Raw genomic sequence first — 18,378 nt, forward strand, 5'->3', positions numbered from 1 at the left:
TTTACAAGCAAACGAGAAAACTTTTATTTGGGGTAGTAGCTAAGAAAGCAGCTTTTTATGGAGACTGAAAGAAAAGGAAGTAGGGGAAGTATGAGAGTAATTGCTACCCTTAGGAAATAACTTTAATAATTCAAAATTTTTCATAGGATCTTATCAAGAAGGATGTAATACCAGTATAACATTTAACAGACATGAAAGTCACTCTCAGTAAGAACCTTGCCTAGTAATTGCTGACCTTGGATGAGTATCCTTTCTAATTGCACATGTAAATCTTAAAAATATATATCTTAGGTACAAGTGAACCAAATATAAAGTAGTGCTAGACAGTCCTTCATATTTTTTATGTTCTTGAAAATGAAAATAATATACTTCTGATTTCTTCATAAAAATACCCTTTAAATCGTAACAACTTAAAAGGCATCTTGACTTACATCGGAGAATATCACATTTTTCAACTCCTATCCCTCTGCTTATACTGATCAGTGTAAACTAATCATGACAACAGTTGTAAATTTCTCTTTGAAAAGATGAGTATTGTTGTTCTGACTTTTGCTTCATGCTGAATCCCTGTTATCAGTAATACTTAAACGAAACTCCCCTGCCTAAGTAGTAGAAACTGAAGGCGTTAATTTAGTATCTAAAATCAAAGTACAGAGAAAAAAAATTTTTAAAGATCAAAGAAAAAAAAAGTACAGCTTTTATCTATAAAATTAAAATTGTACCATATGGCATATGACATATGGCAGCAAAGACTATAAAATGCATTCAGAGACTAATGCTATTACATAAAAGGTTTCTTTTCCCCCTAACAACTTAAAAACCAATTTTAAAAAATTGGCTAATTCACTCACTACTGGGAATATATTCAAATGCTGAATTTTAAATTCAGCATTATCTTATCTCTCCTTAAAGACAGGTTGTTACACAAACATCGAAAAGTGCAATAAGTTAAAAAACAAAATCTTGGTTTAGTACAGCTAAAGTGTATGAAGTAAAGCACTAAGTGATGTAAAAACCTATACACCAGAATATCCAACAACAAATGAACATTATAACTCAAGGAAAGCAGCAGAAAAATCTCACGGTCAGGTTGTTTTCCCATGAGTTTTTTAACCCCATTCTCCCCACCCTTCTCAAGCCCTACCCGAAACAAAATCTATCAATACAAACTAAGACCAAGACATTCTGAATTGATGTTCAGCAAAATGCAGTTTGGCTTACCACCGGAGGTGTTTAAGAAAAGTTAAGTTTGGCGTCCACGCTACAGAGCTTGAGCAACCCAGAAAAGCAAAAAACAAATCTTACTGTGTTTACAGATCAAAAATTCACACTAAAAAAAAAAAAAAAAGGGGGGGGGACAGATTTGGCATTTAGTGTAGAAACTTACCAATACATTTTAAGGTATGCATAAAAGGCCAGTAATGAAAACAGTGATAACTAGAACAGCAGAAGCAACATGACTGAGATATACTTCGTTGTACAAGAGCCTACAGATTGACAGAAAAAATACTCTGATTTCAAGAGTCAACTCTATTACACCCTACACACACATCACTAATTTCAAAAGGTCTTTGAAAGTGAAACTGGCAAAAATGGTACTTCCAGGATTCAATACAAAAGGCCAAAACAAAACCAAAAAATTGGCTGACATTTATAAAATAGCTTCAACAAATACGGGATTTTTTTCCTCCTTTATCATTCATATTTTTAGTTTTTCTTTGTCAGCCCTTAAAAACAGTAGCTAGAACTTCTAAAGGGGTAGAACAAAGCATTTGTTTCTTACATTTCCTCTCACTTAAAACAATAAACGCTGAATACAGCACAACCCATTAACAACACCCCTTAAAACGCTGTCCTGACACAACTTGGGATCTGCTTCTTGGTTTCTCAAGCTGGTGGAGCTCGTTTGCTAATTCAACAAATACTTGCTTTTGCTTATGAGGATCTGGTCCTTGGATGAACTATTCACAACACAGGAGCTCTAAAGAAACCCAACTTCTCAGAATCCTTACCTACTTCCCCTGAAAAACACAAAAGAGGAGTCTCTAAGTTGAGCTTTCTCAGACTCACAATTTGAAATGGTCTGGAATGGTTGATAAAATTTTTAAGATCTAACTCAGTGCACACTTCTACAGAGGTAGTAGGCACCTCTGGTGAATCACAAGGACTGCCCTAGAGCAAGCTTCTGTCTTCTCCTCAAATCTAAATCAGTGCCACCAATGAGAACAAATTTCAAGATTAGTTTCATAATAACTATCTTACAATCAAGTTATAAGTCACACCACCCAAGTTCTGAAGCAAATAGAAAACCAAGTCAGTCAGGAGCTACGCTCACTATATAAAACTTACAGAAAATGAAAACAAAACAAAAAAACACATTAAATGAGAACCATATAGCTAACATTTCCGTCCAATGTGCAGGATGCTATCACAACTGCCTCATCAGTCCGACAGTTGAACCGATTTCTATGTTGAGAAAAGACACAGGTATGCTACCATTTCTCTACGAAATATATACACGTCTCATATAAACACCTCCTCACAGGAAACACTGATTTTTATATTGTCTTTTTGAAAACCATTTTGCATCTAATTACAATACCTTAAATTGCTTAAACCAGTATTTAGATGTCTACACAGAGAATGACAGCGTTATACAAGAGCACTTCAACTAAGAACTGGATGAACAATGCTTAAGGTAAAAAGAGTTTTTATAACCAAGCTGTACGGACATTCGGGGGCTTAGGTCTTAGCAACAGGCCACCACCAGTTGTGTTAAAAGCAGATCGCTCACTCTTACAGCTGAGGCCACTGGTAGCGCTGGATGTCCTGGAAGCGCCTTCTGAAAGTAGACAAAGAGCAAGAAATTATCTGAACTCACTAAATACATAAATCATCATCTGATACACTTCCTTTCCTCATCTGAAGCCCAGATTAAAATAAAACTGCCTTCTCTATCTCACATGTGTTTTTAATAGTCTAATTCTATTCTCAACCAGGAATGTACTTCAGAATTCCCTGTGGAACTTAAAATAACAAACATAACCAAACTCTATACAAGGGCATTTTGATGCAATAGATTTGGGGTGGGAGTAAGTGTTTTTAAAAGCCTCTCAAAGAATTCAAGTGGGAAAAATAAAATCTCTTTGTATAACCATTTATACATTTATTCAACAAATAATTTTGCACAGTCAAGGCATGATATTAAGTGTGAGTTATTGGAATAAGACGCTGTCTTAGTCACTTACTCTACCAAGGAAGTGATGTGTGGCGGATGAATGAATGGAATTAAACTAGTTATCTGAGTGTTTAAGACTACAAGTGGTTCCAAGTTTCTGTTAGGACTAGCTTTTACAGACTTTATAGCTTAGCACATATACATGAAGTAACAGCACAGACTTCTGTAGGGAAAACGGTCTGGCCTTTCCGTGTGTCGTACACTCCAACACTCAGCGGTCACGCCCACCTGTATTCTCTGGGTGTGTAACGGATCATATACTGAGCATTAAGAGGGATTGATCTGAGGACTACAGATCACTAATTCTCGTCTTAATTACCAGTGAAGAAGCAGCAGCATGCATTAGGGCCGGAAGATACTACTGAAAATTCTTCACCGGCTGAAGAGACTGCTTCGGCAACTTTTAAACAGTCTATCTGTCCATTTCTTCCTTTAATAAACACACTGAAATTAAAAGTCTCTCCCTCCATTACCTAAGAGACTACTGATATTTTCAGTTGTTTAACCTCCTGGTTTCCTTCCTATGTTGCCATTATACACTGTAAAAAATGAAACCTGAAGTTAAGTGAACCAACACAAAGCAAGGCATGCCAGTGAAACAGAGCAGACTGCATCCCAGAAGTCAGCATCTAAAACTCTGTCAGAAGAACCTAAGTCATATACTTTTAAACGGGAAAAAGGTACAAACAAGTACAAAACCCGTGTGCGTGTGCTTACTTAGCGAGCTGTACTGGCTGAGAGTGGACCTCACTCGTCTGGAGATCGGGGATGAGCTGAGATAACCCATGTTGCGGTGATAATCCATCAGCTGTTCTGAGCGTTTCATGCCAACTGTTGGCTTCACAGCTTCAAGCCTTTTCAGAAAAGCCTGCATTTAAATGAACAATTTAAAAGCTAACGTTAGATAAACCGCAATAGTTTTTTTAAAAGGCAAACACTTTCTAGAACCTGAAATTCACAAAATAAAGTAGAAAAGACTTCAACTCACTGCGGAAAAACTATTTCAATAATAATGTGGAAAACCTAAAATTTTCTACCTGTCCTATAGCTAACCAAAACCACTATGATTTTAACAACTGATTGTAGGCACAGCTCTCTTGTTTATCAGGTTACAATCTTAGAAAAGATGCTGTAAGGTGAAAAACATTAAACCTTATTTTCTCATAGAAATGATATTATGGGAGTAATAATGCTAAGAGCCCAGTGTTCAACCCTAGAAATGACCGTGAACATATGCTTAGAGAGGAACTGACATACATACATTTAAGAGCATGAAATAATGTCATTTCTTTCAGCGAGTAAAGTGAAACTATAAACCATACTATGGGAAACTATAAAGTACCCTCCTTGACCTCTTCCCTTCTCCTTCTGCTAAGATTATTCTTGAAATTTTTCTTAAAAACGGAATTCATATTGTGTCCAAATAAATATATGGAAACATGGTTTAACAAGAACAGTTCCAAATTTTATGAATTAAAAAAAATTATCCCCTTTTGAAGTAAAAGTTCTAATACAGTTGGGTCTGTATGTAGCAAGTGCGCCCTCTACTGGAGAGGGCTGTCCTCTTCACCTGTTCTGCACAGCACCACTCCTTTTGCCTGGAGGCTTGCAGCCTCTGGATTGCTAAGGAGCTGATGTTAGGGAACTAGAACAGAATTGCTTTAGTCATCATGCCTGTGAGCCATGTGAACTGGTCTCTATCACTGGAGATTGAGCAAGTGAAGGATTATGAATCATGAAAATTACAAAGTAATGGACCCTGGTTGTGCAGTACATTGGACACAAAAGTGTGTGTGCACGTGTGCACCCTTGCGTGTGTGTTTTGACTACAAACAATCTGGCAAACAGCTTAAAAAGTGTATCATCTCACACTGAAGAAACATTTGAGTCAATGCAGCTCTATATAAGGGTTTGGTACGTGGCTGGTTATACAATGAATACTCAAAAGTTGATGGTTTACAAAAATAACCAATCAGAAAACAAAATGAAAAATTTCATGGCAATAACATAAAAAATATAGTTTTAAAGAAAACTACAAAACCTTACTAAAGTCGAGTGTTAAGAAGGCTTGAGTAAACAGAAGGACATACCATATTTCTAGATTAAAAGGTAATATTTTAAGAGTGCCCAACACTCTGCAATTAAAATGTAAATTCAACACAATTCCAACAAAAATTTAATTTAAAAAATTTATAAAGAAAAAATAATTAGCTATTATGAAGAATAAATGCAAAGGACCAGCCAAGAAAAAAATATTACAATATATAGAATTAGTTTTATTTTGCTTAATAAAGCAAATATTTGCTTAATAAAGAAGAGTTAAGCATAAATCTGGACAATTACTATTCCTTACAATAACATAATTTTTATAATAAATTATGCTTATTTCACCATGTAGCTTTAAGCTACTTTTTCTACTTCTTGTGAATTAAGCTTTTGATCCAGAGCTGCACTGTCCAAGGCCACAAGCCACATATTGTTACAGAACATTTAAAATGTGGCTAGTTCAAATTGAGATATGCTCTAAGTATAAAATATACAACTGACTTCAGAGACTTAGTATCAAAAAATGTAAAATATCTCTCAACAATTTTTTATATTTATTACATGTTAAAGTGTAATATTTTTTATTTAGTCAGGTAAATATTATAGTAGAATAATTTCACCTCTTTGATATTTCTAATATAACTGTTAGGAAAATTTGAATTAAACATGTGGTTCACTTTATGTTCGACTGTTCTCGAGTATAACAAGATTCCACTGTGAAATGGAGAAAAATATTGCTCACATATACAAATTACTAAGTAACAAAGTAAAAAGAAAAAAAATAGTGGTAATTTCCCACTGCTTATTAAAATAGCTGAAATTTACAATTTATATGGCGTATAACAGAAGCCGCTTACCAGTTTTCATCTCATTTGTATCTAGAATAGTCCCTAGACATTAATGGTTTCAACTTCTCAAAAGTAAACCCAAGTTCCTCAAAACAATAAATATAGAATTACTATACGACACAGCCATTCCACTCTTAGGTACACAGCTGAAGGAACTGAAAGCTGGGACCTGAAGAGATACCTATTGTTAGTTAAAGTTAAAGTTAAGTCGCTCAGTTGTGTCCGACTCTTTGCGACCCTGTGGACTGTAGCCCACCAGGCTCCTCCATCCATGGGATTCTCCAGGCAGGAATACTGGAGTGGGTTGCCATTTCCTTCTTCAGGGGATCTTCCTGACCCAAGGATCGAACCCAGGTCTCCCGCATTAGAGGCAGACACTTTAACCTCTGAGCCACCAGGGAAGCTGACCCAGGGAAGAGACACCTATAGTGCAGCATTATTCACAATAGCCAAAATGTGCAAACAATCCAAGTGTCCATCATCAGATGAATGGGGAATCCAAATGTGGCATATATATATATATATATATATATATATATATATATACACACATGGACTATTATTCCGCCACAAAAAGGAATGAAGTTCTGATACAGGCTGCAACATGGATGGTCCTTGAAAACATAATGGAGTGAAATGAGCCAGAGACAAAATGACCAAACAGTCTACTATTCTACTAATATGAAATATCTAGAATAGACAAATAGAGACAGAAGGTAGAGTAGAGGTTACCAAAGGCTGAGGGGAAGGGAGAACAGAGCGTTACTGTCTGGCACAGTGTTTCTGTACAGAGTGATCAAAAAAGTTTTGGAAATAAGTAGTATTTACTCACAATTCACAACATCGTGAATGTAATTAATGTCACTGAACCAATCACTCAAAACAGTTGAAATGGCGAACTTCCCTGGTGGCACATGGATAAGAATCCTGCCTGCCAATGCAGAGGACACAGGTTCGATCCCTGGTCCAGTAGGATTTCACGGGCCGTGGGGCAACTGGGCTTGTGCGCCACAACGACGGAAGCCTGCACGCTCTACGGCCCGTGAGCCACAGCTGATGAGCCCCTGTGCCCTAGAGCCCGTGTGCTCTGCAACGAGAGAAGCTGCCACAGTGAGAAGCTCAAGCACCACAGCTAGAGAGGAGCCCCTGGTCCCCGCAACTAGAGAAAGCCTGCATGCTGCGACAAAGACACAGCCCCGCCAGGAGTGAATCAGAAATAAACATGGCAGTGTGCACATATCAAAATAATAATGAAGAAGACATTGAAATTTTTAAAAAGTTAAAGTGGCAAATTTTGTTACTTTTATATATAACTTAAAAAAATGAATCATGTTATTTATCAGAACCCACTGAACTATATACTTTAGATGGGTATGGCATGTAAATTATACCTCAAAAAAGATGTTAAAAAGAAAAAAGTAATCCCAAAGCGAGGAAACCTGGATATGATTCTACCACCTGCTGTAGCTGTTTATGAAAATGCATAAAATGTAAATGAATCCTGAACTTGCTAGAGGGATACGTAGAAAGTTACCATCTAGTTCACCACCCACCAAGCTCATTTCAACTTGTTCTGCTGCAATCTACTCCCTGCCATGTTCAGGGTAACTCTCTTGACCAATATTTTACTATTTTTTGCAAATATACTACCCTAGCTCACCAACTCTTGGTGTTAGTGATAGTAATAAATTCATAAGAGTTACTCTTGCAAATTCAGGTTAAGTAGAACTGTACTGATGATGAAACATAATAAGGGTGAATTTGGGGAACTGTTCTGGTAATTTTAATAACAGCTTTATCACTTATTTTAACTCTGAATGTATGTGTTCATTAAGGGTCTAACTTTAGTTGAAGATGCTACCTGGGTTTAAAACCTTGGCTCAGTCACTTGCTTAGCAGCTCCTTGTCCATGGGTTAATTATTTAACCCTTTTAGGTCTCAGTTATTCTACCTGTAAGATGTGGATAAAAATAAAGTACGTCCCTGAAAGAATTATTGTCTGGATTCAATTAGCTAATATTTAGAAGACACTTGGAACAATGCCCAGCATTAAAAAGCTCTATAAATATCAGCAATTATGAATTGCATTTTATAAAGAAAATGATAGGCTATGAATAGTAGTTTTTTTAATGTGAAGATTTTCAACAGTTTCCATATATATATTTCTTAGGATATCAAAGGACTATTACTGTATCATTTTTAATAATGTCTTTCATACATCAAGCAGCAGGGCACCTCCCTGAAATGTGTGTATTATTTAAAATAAATGATATATAAATTATTTTAGCTTTTGAGGATAAAATGAAGTAAAATAGATTTAGCTAGTGACTAAGTACTTCGCAGATGTAGCTATCTAATCCTTGGACACCATTTCCTGTATTGCTGTAGTAATTTAACAGATCTAGTCAAATAAATAACAGACCTTGCAGTATTTTCATTTAATACTCCCTTAAAATATAGTTTCCTGGATAAAAAAGCACATACTGTTATCTTCCAGGCTCATGGCTCATCCTATATTTTATGCCACACAAACCTATTCCTACTTTTGTATCATTTAGAAAATTTGGCTTATTGGGTTTGCTGCAAGTTGGGCTTACAAATCAGTACAAATGCACTTTATTTGATGACTAAAATGTAAATCAGTCACTTACCAAATTCTCTCTTTCGATCCTTTGTTGTTCCCTCTGTCTGTTGAGAGCACTATGATACAACTTAGGGGGAGGACCAGTTGATCTTGGAATCATACTCTTGCTTCCTGGTTTCTCAGCCTGTCTGGACAGTTCTTTCAAAAGCCTCTGATTTTCTCGATCAATCTGTCTCACTTCCTCTCTTGTGAAAGAGTAGTTTTTCCTAGGTGCTACTGAAGGCTGATCAAAGTGATGTTTTTGTGGTCTCTTTTTATCTAATTGCAGAAAAGCTACAGAAGTGAACAACAAAAAAAGTGAACAAAAAAAGGAAAAATGGCTAAATAAACAGCAATACGATGGCATAATGGTATATGCTTTAACTTTTATAAACGGAAACTACATTAATTCATGGTAACGGATGTATGGAATCATTTCAATGACATCCAGACTACAACCGGGTAGAAAAAAAATTCAGAGGCAGCTTAGAGGTTTATGCTCATTGGGTTCTTTAGGAATAAATGCTATACACAAAACCATGAAAATACTTTAATAAGAAATGAACAAGGCACTGGTTGTAGACTGCAGATATAATTTATGGAAACTGCTTTTGTCGTGTTCATTGTATGTTCTCCTAAAGAAAGCTTAGAAGTTAGAAACCTCTGGTGGATTGCATTGACAGAATACTCAGTTGAGATGGGTTTTAGTAGTCAGAAAGGCATCCCAAGTGGTGCACAAGATTCCATCTGCAATGCAGGAGATGTGGGTTCGAGCCCTGGGTCGGGAAAATCCCCTGGAGTAGGAAGTGGCAACCCACTCCAGTCTTCTTGCCTGGAAAATCCCATGGACAGAGAAACCTGGCCGGCTACAGTCCATGGGGTAGCAAAGAATTGGATACAATTGAACGACTGAGCACACCAACACACATAATTCAAAAAATAAAATGTTCTCAGCAATGCAAACAATGGCCAGAAAATGGCAAAAAGAAACCTAGAATATTCTGAAACTTTCAACTTAACCTGAAAGAATTTTACTATACAAGATTTATGGTCTTGATACTGGCATTGTAACAAATACTTCTACTACAAAAGTCAAACTATGATTCCTGACTAGACATAAGCCAGATGAATACCTTATATAAAAAGAGCTTTTAACCAAGAAAAATATTTTGTATACTATGATTATCAAATGAAATTTTTATCAACATGCTAAATTATCAATATTTCATATTATTAGAAAAATTTTCAGCAAGTCACAATTATTACTGAACAGTTATCAGAAATTTCTAAACATATTAAGCTTGTTTCACCTGAAGTTTCTGCTACAAATGAATGTATTATATCAGATTAACAGTACGGTACATTTGTTTTAACAATATCTTTTTAAAGTAACCATTATTTGTTTTAAATTAATCATTTATTTGGCTGCACTGGGTCTTAGTTGAGGCATACAGGATCTAGTTCCCTGACCAGGGATTGATCCCAGGCCCCCTGCACTGGAAGTGTGGAGTCTTAGCCACTGGAAGGCCCCCATTATTTGCTTCCATTATATCAGAGCACCTTTATGTTCATGGGGTTCTCATGGCAAGAATACTGGTGCTGTTTGCCATTCCCTCCTCATTGGAAAAGACCCTGATGCTGGGAAAGACTGAAGGCAAAAGGAGAAGAGGATGACAGAGCATGAGATCGTTAAGACAGCATCATGGACTCAACGGACATGAATGTGGGCAAACTCCGGGAGATAGTGAAGGTCAGAGAAGCCTGACGTGCTGCAGTCCATGGCGCTGCAAAGAGTCAGACGCACTTAGCGACTGAACAACAACCATCTTGTACTTGTACTAAGCAAGTACACTCTTTTACTTGCTTAATATTTTATGCTGTTAAAAGCATTTTTAACCCCATTTAAAAATGTGACTGGTGCAGAAAAGTTAAATCCTTGGAACAAGGTCACAAAACCGTAAATCTATGTCTCAATGCTTAAACCAAAGATGATCAGAGATTAAGGAAATTTTAAAAAAAATTATTAACAGTGACTTCCTGATAGGAAAAATTAGGAATAATGACTGGTAATTTGTTGAAAAGCACACCAAACTAATGACGAAACCTGAATAGGAACACATTTAGAAGGAGATATATAGAGACTATATATAATTGATTTATCTTACTTCCAAGAAATATCCATTTTGTAGAATTGAATAAGGTTTCTAGATTAATTTAGCCTTTAAAATTAAATTCTAGAGGGAATTAAAAGTAAGCTATTTTCCTAATGTCATTTATAAAAAGCTTTTATAAGTAAAATAAGGCAACAGCTAAAAATAAAATAAAGGAAGGATTTCAAACTAATTCATTTAAAAAAAACAAAATGAAAAAGCATTCTAACCTCCCTTGATGGGAAAAGTATATGTTGAGTGCTTACATACTGATGCCAGGTATCATTAGCACATTTTTCTAAAGTGGCTACTATACACTTTAGTACGAGGCAACCTCCAATATATGATCCACTGTCTTCCAATTAAGATCAAAAAATGTTAATTTGAATAAAATTTCAGGGATAAAAATATATTAATATAAATATGTACATTATTTAAATGACACATTTAAGAAATACTGCTTTTCCCTAATTTTCGTTAATGAAACAATTTTGCTCAAACTCTTTACAGTATTTCAATATGTCCATTATCACTAGAGCCACTTCTTGACTCAGTAACACCATTTACTAGAAGTACCAGCTTAACTTGCACCTAAACTGGGATACAGGCAGCATTTAAAATGTTTATGTGCATACTATTAATGGAAAATTTATCCCAAGCCATATTATGTCTTTATTTACATAATATTAGTTTTTCTTTAAAAAAATTCACCCTGTAGGCATATTCGCGATCCCGATTAAAAAAATCAATGATATATGATATTTGCTTTTTAAAATGATGTTTCAAAGGTTGTTTTTTTTTTTTTTTAAATCCCAACTCTTGTAACTGAGAGGTGATGATTCAAGGAATAATAACTAAATTTACTAAGTTCCTTCATCTTCTTTATGAACATCTTGTCAGATGAGAACTTCTGAGACATTCTTTCGGTCTCCTTCCTTTGCATCTGGGCAGGTCTGTGATGGCGCGGACCAACACGATACAGCCCAAGGCTGGGCAAAAATAGAGACAGATGCAGGCCACCACGCCCTCCCCCTTGCCTCTGGAATCCTTGTGCTTGGGGCCCTGGGCCACCCTGTGTCTGGCTGCCCTGAGGCTGTGAGGCTGACTACCCTGTGAGGACATCAAAACCACATAGAGGGGCTGTGTGTGGCGGGGGCACTGTGATCCCAGCCTTCAGGTCATCCTAGGCTGCCACTTTACAGATCTAAGATTGCGATCTGTCATCAGAGCAATAGTAACTCACACACAAAACAGAGTACCAGGAGTTGGGTACTACTGCAACAAAAACCTAACATCTGGAGCACTAGCTTTGAGACCTGATAGTAAGTGGAGCTAGAAAGGGTTGGAGGAGACTGCTGGTGAAGATGATCAAGTGGCAGAATTTCAGCAACACTGTTGGCTATGACAGCAAGGAAAATGGAAAACATACCTTCTGCCATTGGTGGATTTTGCTAAGCAGATCTCCAGGAAGAATCTTTAAAGTATTAATAGTTTATTTTACCATCATAAGAAGACAGGATAGAAAACAGATGAACTAAAAAAGGGATCGGTCAGTTTTCAAGCAGAATTTATAGAGAATATCAGAGTTGGGACTTTTGGGCTTCAAAATTATTACTACTTGGGCTTCCTAGTCTCTCCTGGCAGAAGATTCTCAAAGTACTCGAGCTATAATTGAGGAACCACACCCAAGGAGCCACAGCTGCCCTTGGGACTTGCTTTAACCCTGGATCACCAGCTGGGCAGGATCTTTGAAAAGTGGGAACAGAGTTTTGCACTTGGGAGGAATGTAAATCAATGTATGGCCACAGGGTGGACTGAAGAAGTTTTGCAGAGTGTCTGTGTTATTTGACACTCCTCCCATTAAGAAGGAGGGTCTATGCCCCTGCTCTTAAATCTGGGAAGGTGTATAACCAATAGAACATGGAAGAAATGATGCCATGTGGCTTCCAATGTTAGGTCATAAAAGGTGGTGAGGTTTGTGCCTTGTTTCCTGGAACGCTGTCCTTGGAACTCTAAACCATCTGCACTGAGGCTGCGGTACCTGAAGCCCAGACCACAGGGAGAGGCCACGCACGAGCCCTCTGCTCAGCAAGTCCTGGTCTCCAAGTCACCCCAAGCCCAGACACTTGATGTGTGAGTACACCAGCACTCAGATGATTCCAGGCCCCACCTGTCAAGTCACCCCCACTTTTGAGCCTCTCTCTATACCCTAAGGGGCTTCCCTGGTGGCTCAGACGGTAAAGAATCTGCCTCCAATGTGGGAGACCGGGGTTCGATCCCTGGGTCAGGAAGATCCCCTGAAAAGGGAATGGCTACCCACTCCACTATTCTTGCCTCGAGAATTGCACGGACCAGAGGAGTCTGGTGGGCCACATTAGTCCATGGGATCGCAAAGAGTTGGACACGACTGGGCGACTATGACTATACCCTAAGTACTGGGGTAATTTGTTATGTAGCAATAGAAACTGCTATCTCATCACTTAAAAATATATATTATGCAATAGACAAAAAAAAACCCACAAACAAACCCATGGGCCAAGTGCAGCCCGTAAGTGGGTAGTTGTAGCTCAGACGGTAGAGAATCTGCCTCCAATGTGGGAGACCGGGGTTCGATCCCTGGGTCAGGAGGATCCCTTGGAAAAGGGAATGGCTACCCACTCCACTATTCTTGCCTCGAGAATTGCACGGACCAGAGGAGCCTGGTGGGCCACATTAGTCCATGGGATCGCAAAGAGTTGGACACGACTGAGCAACTATGACTATACCCTAAGTACTGGGGTAATTTGTTATGTAGCAATAGAAACTGCTATCTCATCACTTAAAAATATATATTATGTAATAGACAAACAAAAACAAACCCATGGGCCAAGTGCAGCCCGTAAGTGGGTAGTTCATACTTTTTTTTTGGTCTAACATCTACCAATCTTCCACAGTGATTACGGCTTTATCAATTTCATCATTTAGCTCTGTTTTGCTTTTATCAAACACTTCAAATCAATGGCTGTTAAATCTTTTTAGTGTACTTGGTCAGTTTGTTCATGTAAAATACTCTTATTTGTCCCTTTCAGTGATTTTCACATCTCAAATTCTATTTTGTGTACTAATAAATTGATATTTCTATTTTCTCCTTGGTATCTGCCTGGCATAACTTTTTCAAGCCTTTATTTTCATTCTTCCTATACTATTGATATTTTAAACATCTTTGCAGGTTGGATTTGATAAAAAAAAATTATCCCCTCTGATAATACCTTCTGATAAGTCAAAACAATTTACTTGTATTGTTTGATCTCTTCTCACAATTTTATATCTACAAAAAAATGCTTTTTTGTTGTTCTTTTCCCCCATTTTCCCCCTTTTGGAAGACTATGCTAATTTATTTTTTCTCTAATAGATTATAAATCTAATAGATTATTCTTCAGGAATAGAAGTTCTTAAACAGACCTCACACCAAAAGTTTACTGAGGACCCCAAATAATGTTTATGTGGGTTATATCTATCAATATTTACCATGTTAGAAATTAATGGTAAAAAATTGAAAGATACCTGTGAATTCATCTGAAAATAATAAACTAGTGCTATGAAAATATCACATTTTATAAAAATAACATAGTTAGTGAGAAGAGAAGCAGAGTTGAACATTTCTGCAATCTTTTACCGCCTGCCTTAATAGAAGACAGCCAGAGCAACACAGCTCGGCCACGTACACGTCACATCTCACATGTCCATGGCTTAGCTCTATGGGGAAAATGAAAACAAGAAAAACAAAAATATTCTTGGATCTGAAAGCCTTCACTGGGCAAATTCAGCAGGAATAATAATTTGAGAAACCTCAAGAAACACCATATACATAGACTGGTCGCCACAATTAGTATTTAAAACACACTCTACTGCTATAAAGAATCTTTGGTGGGTTATATTGGTGACTCCAACAACGGATGCATCAAGGGGCAGAAGTGCCGCTTTGTTCTTGAGGTTGTATTAACCCTGAGCACCACGTACCGTGTGGGCAGGTCCTGGGGTCAGGGATCCCCGGGGGGCAGCAGACTGAATAAAGCTCTAGTCCATGTGCTCGAGACTGAGCCCCATTTTAGCTCTGTTTCCGAGTCAAAACGGGATAAGATTATATGGTAGAAACAGGAGGCAAAGACTTACTGTATGTATTTCAGATGGCAAACCTAAGACTAGTGGGTAACTGCTACAAAATCCAATTTCAGTGAAACGTAAGATGCATACTTCCTGACCGTTAGCGCTGTGGACGGAAGTGTCCCACAGTCCTTTAGGTAACAAATAGTGTCTACTGTGGGGATTTCAGCAAGGAATAAGTTCCTGCCCTCATGTTGCTTACACTAACTCCAGAGTCTCCTGAAAGGAAATGGGCTTTTGTGACCGTGAGGCAGGGGTGGGTATGAAACTTCTCCACAGCACGTTCGGAAGAGTACTTCCGAGAAGGTGATGGATAAGCTGAGGGCCGAGCAAGACTGAAGTAGCCTCTACAGAGAGAGAGGCCAACCTCAAGCGCAAATACTCCACGAGTGCAAAGTATTAACATTCTCTGAACAGTAAGGAAGTACTGTGACTGGACTGAGAGGTAATGAGAGAAGAGGAGCTGAAGGCAGTCAGCATATGATGGTGAGCCATGGCTCATCAACTTTAACTGATATTAGACAAGTGCACCAGGCTCTCCACGGCAGAGCCCAAGCATCAGTACTTAATAGTTTGTTTTAATAATTTGAGTAGCTCTCCAAGAGATGCTCACATACTCCCTGGGGTGAAGAGTCACTGAAGAAATAGTCTGTAGCCTATGGTAAGAAATTTGGTATTTATTTTTAACCTAAGAGTCAGCCCACTTCTGAAGAGTTAAGAAGGAAACTTGTAGGTCTGATCTACTTTTTTAAAGATCATTCCCATTGTTAGGGGAAGAAGCAGATGGGCAAGAATAGAAAACTCAGTCTTGAAAATTTTAAGAGATTGAATGAGCATTTATCAGGAAAGGTATGCTGAGTGGAGGCTTAGCCACTAGGTGGTAACAGGCAATGCCAAGAATCTGGGAATTCTACTTTGTGTACTAACAAGATTGATACTTTATTTTCTCTTTCTTACCAGCCTGGCATATCTTTTTCAAGACTTTACTTTCTGAGTATTCTTCCTTATACTATTGATATTTTAAATAATTAAACAATCAATGAGTAACAATCAAAGAAAACCTATAAAAGAGGGGACATTCACAAGTATAAGTTGCTCCAAAATACATTTTATTAATCTATGAGACTCATTTGACCAAATAAGGGACTTATTTATGCCCTTCTATCAGGCCACCATATGTAAATTATGTAGCTGAAGATTTATTCTTTCAACTAACATTTCAAACAAATGAAGACAAGAGAGTCTTACTTACAACTTAAAAACTTTATCTTCAATTGCCCTAAAACCTAACCTGCAAGCTCAATATTTCTAATTTTATATTAACTAGTCAAAAATGAAGTTTGAGGTTGCTTTTTCTTCACCTGGAATATATTGTTCCTTTCAAACTAAATAATGGGTATAAATAAATTGAGACAGAAATATAGTAGTCAGGATTATCTTAATTCTTAAATCCTTCTATCTTAAAAGTAACTAAAACTTGAATCATGTTATTTCATCAACTTGGTAATTATTTTCCAGTAATTCTCTCTAGCCTTAACTTAAAATCTGAATTGTCTCCTACAGTTTACTCTGAGCTCTCTTAATTTGCCAGCATTCCTGCCACCTTCCCTTAAACTTGGTGCTCGTGCTTTCTTTCTTAAAGAAAGTGAAATATATCTTACACCCATGTCTCCATCAAACATAGGAAAACATCTGCTCCCCTTCTTGCATTTATTTTATCTGGTCTCCAGGCATTTTGAGTTTCTAAGAATCACTGTGAAGTACTTTCTAGTCCCAGTTGATCAGTTTTGCAGTAATATAAATAATGATATTCCAGGTATCTTTAAATGAAATAATTTGGTTACATTATAATAATATATCCATGATCTCAAATAATAAAACACACCTACTAGAAAAATCAAGGCAAATTCATAGCATTTAATATTAAGCTCAATATAATATTAGGTTTAATATTTAAATTCAATACACAGGACTTCCCTGGGGGTACAGTGGATAAGAAGCCACCTGCCAATGTAGAGGAAAGGGTTTCGATCCCTGGTCTGGGTGGATTCCACATGCCATGGAGTAACTAAGCCCATGTGCTGCAACTACTGAGCCCAGGCACCTAGAACCAGTGCTGTGCAACGAGAAGCCACCAAAATAAGAAGCTTGTGCACGCCAACTAGAGGGTAGCCACCCCCACTTGCCACAGCTAGAGTAAGACCATGCAGCCAAAAGTAAATTATAAAATAAAGGCCCTATCTCCAGATGCAGTGATTTAAAAAATAAATTCCAAACACAGTGTTTAAAATTACCTTTTAAAAGATGATTCAGGTCCATTGTGTCATGTAAGACTTTTTGTTTGTATCTGTGGTCTAAACTGGAATCCAACGCTGTTGACTTTGAGGTGAGACTGGGTTCATGTTTCTCCTTCCCTTTTTTGGCTGATTTCAAAGATTTCGAGTTATTTTTCAAATCCTCAACATTTTCATATACTTCTTGCCTCACATTTTCTTGCCTTTTAACTTTCATTTTTCGGTCGCTTGAGGCACCCAGTTCGAAAGACTGAACCGGGCTGATGTCCGGGGTCGATAAAGGAGTGACGTCCGTCACAGTGTCTTCCGATTCTTCGGTGTCATCACCAACCTTGGGTTTTGTACCTGAAGCGTGGGCTCCTGGTGATTTTTCTCCTGGTTTATATTTCAGTTTGGGTGACAAGTGGGTGGCGCCAGGGAGATGCTTCTTCGGTGATGGAGATGAATCAGACAGGCCGACATCAGATCCGGTATCTGAACAGCCTGTATCGGAACTTGAAGATGAGAGGGACAAAGACGAAGAGGAGCTGCTTCTGGAATACTTTTTACTTAGGCTTTTCTTGAAGTTATTCGGCAGCTTAGCTGACTTGGACCTGACATGATGCTTTTTCTCATCATCAGTGCTCTCCTCTCCATCTGTATAGTAGTCGTGCTCACCGTCTTTCACAGTTTGGGGAAGGCTATTTGGAGTGGGCAAGTGTATTTTATGTTCTACTCTAGCATTACCCAGTTTTGATCTTGAAGAAGTGGTTGAGGACGAGGAATTTCCAGTTTGTGCATTATCACCTTCTACAGGGTGTTCCTCTGGAGGAGTTTTCCCACTGCTCTCCGTTCCCTTCTCAGTAAGATCATCTTCCTTTCTTTGTAGTCCAAGTTTCAAGTTTACATTTTCCGTATCTTTGTCTGTTCTCTCTTCAGCGTCATCATCCTGCTTGTCAAAAACTGAGCTGCTGTCACCTTTCCTTGCTTCTTCGAAGTCGCTGTCAAAGAAAGAATGGTCCACTTCACCTTCTGATATATCGTCAAACCGATCCAT

General features: G+C 37.7%; 1 protein-coding gene across 1 annotated transcript; it reads right to left on the reverse strand.

The window, feature by feature from the left end:
* Nucleotides 1–18,378, reverse strand: CFAP97 (cilia and flagella associated protein 97). The gene is made up of 4 exons (XM_019953503.2): nt 17,343–18,378; nt 8,784–9,049; nt 3,956–4,106; nt 1–2,842 (listed from the first exon to the last, which is right to left on the reverse strand). The coding sequence occupies exons 1-4, from the start codon at nt 18,376–18,378 to the stop codon at nt 2,712–2,714; spliced, it is 1,584 nt and encodes a 527-aa protein (XP_019809062.2). The 3' UTR covers nt 1–2,711.

Source organism: Bos indicus, chromosome 27, assembly GCF_029378745.1.
Source record: "Bos indicus isolate NIAB-ARS_2022 breed Sahiwal x Tharparkar chromosome 27, NIAB-ARS_B.indTharparkar_mat_pri_1.0, whole genome shotgun sequence".
Lineage (NCBI taxonomy): Eukaryota > Metazoa > Chordata > Mammalia > Artiodactyla > Bovidae > Bos > Bos indicus.

Coding starts and splice junctions, on each gene's coding strand:
- CFAP97 (XM_019953503.2), bottom strand. CDS start 18,378: ATGGATCGGTTTGACGATATATCAGAAGGTGAAGTGGACCATTCTTTC. Junction 9,050..17,342: donor CCTGAATCATCTTTTAAAAG/GTAATTTTAAAC, acceptor TCACTTCTGTAG/CTTTTCTGCAATTAGATAAA. Junction 4,107..8,783: donor GGATCGAAAGAGAGAATTTG/GTAAGTGACTGA, acceptor ATTTAAATGCAG/GCTTTTCTGAAAAGGCTTGA.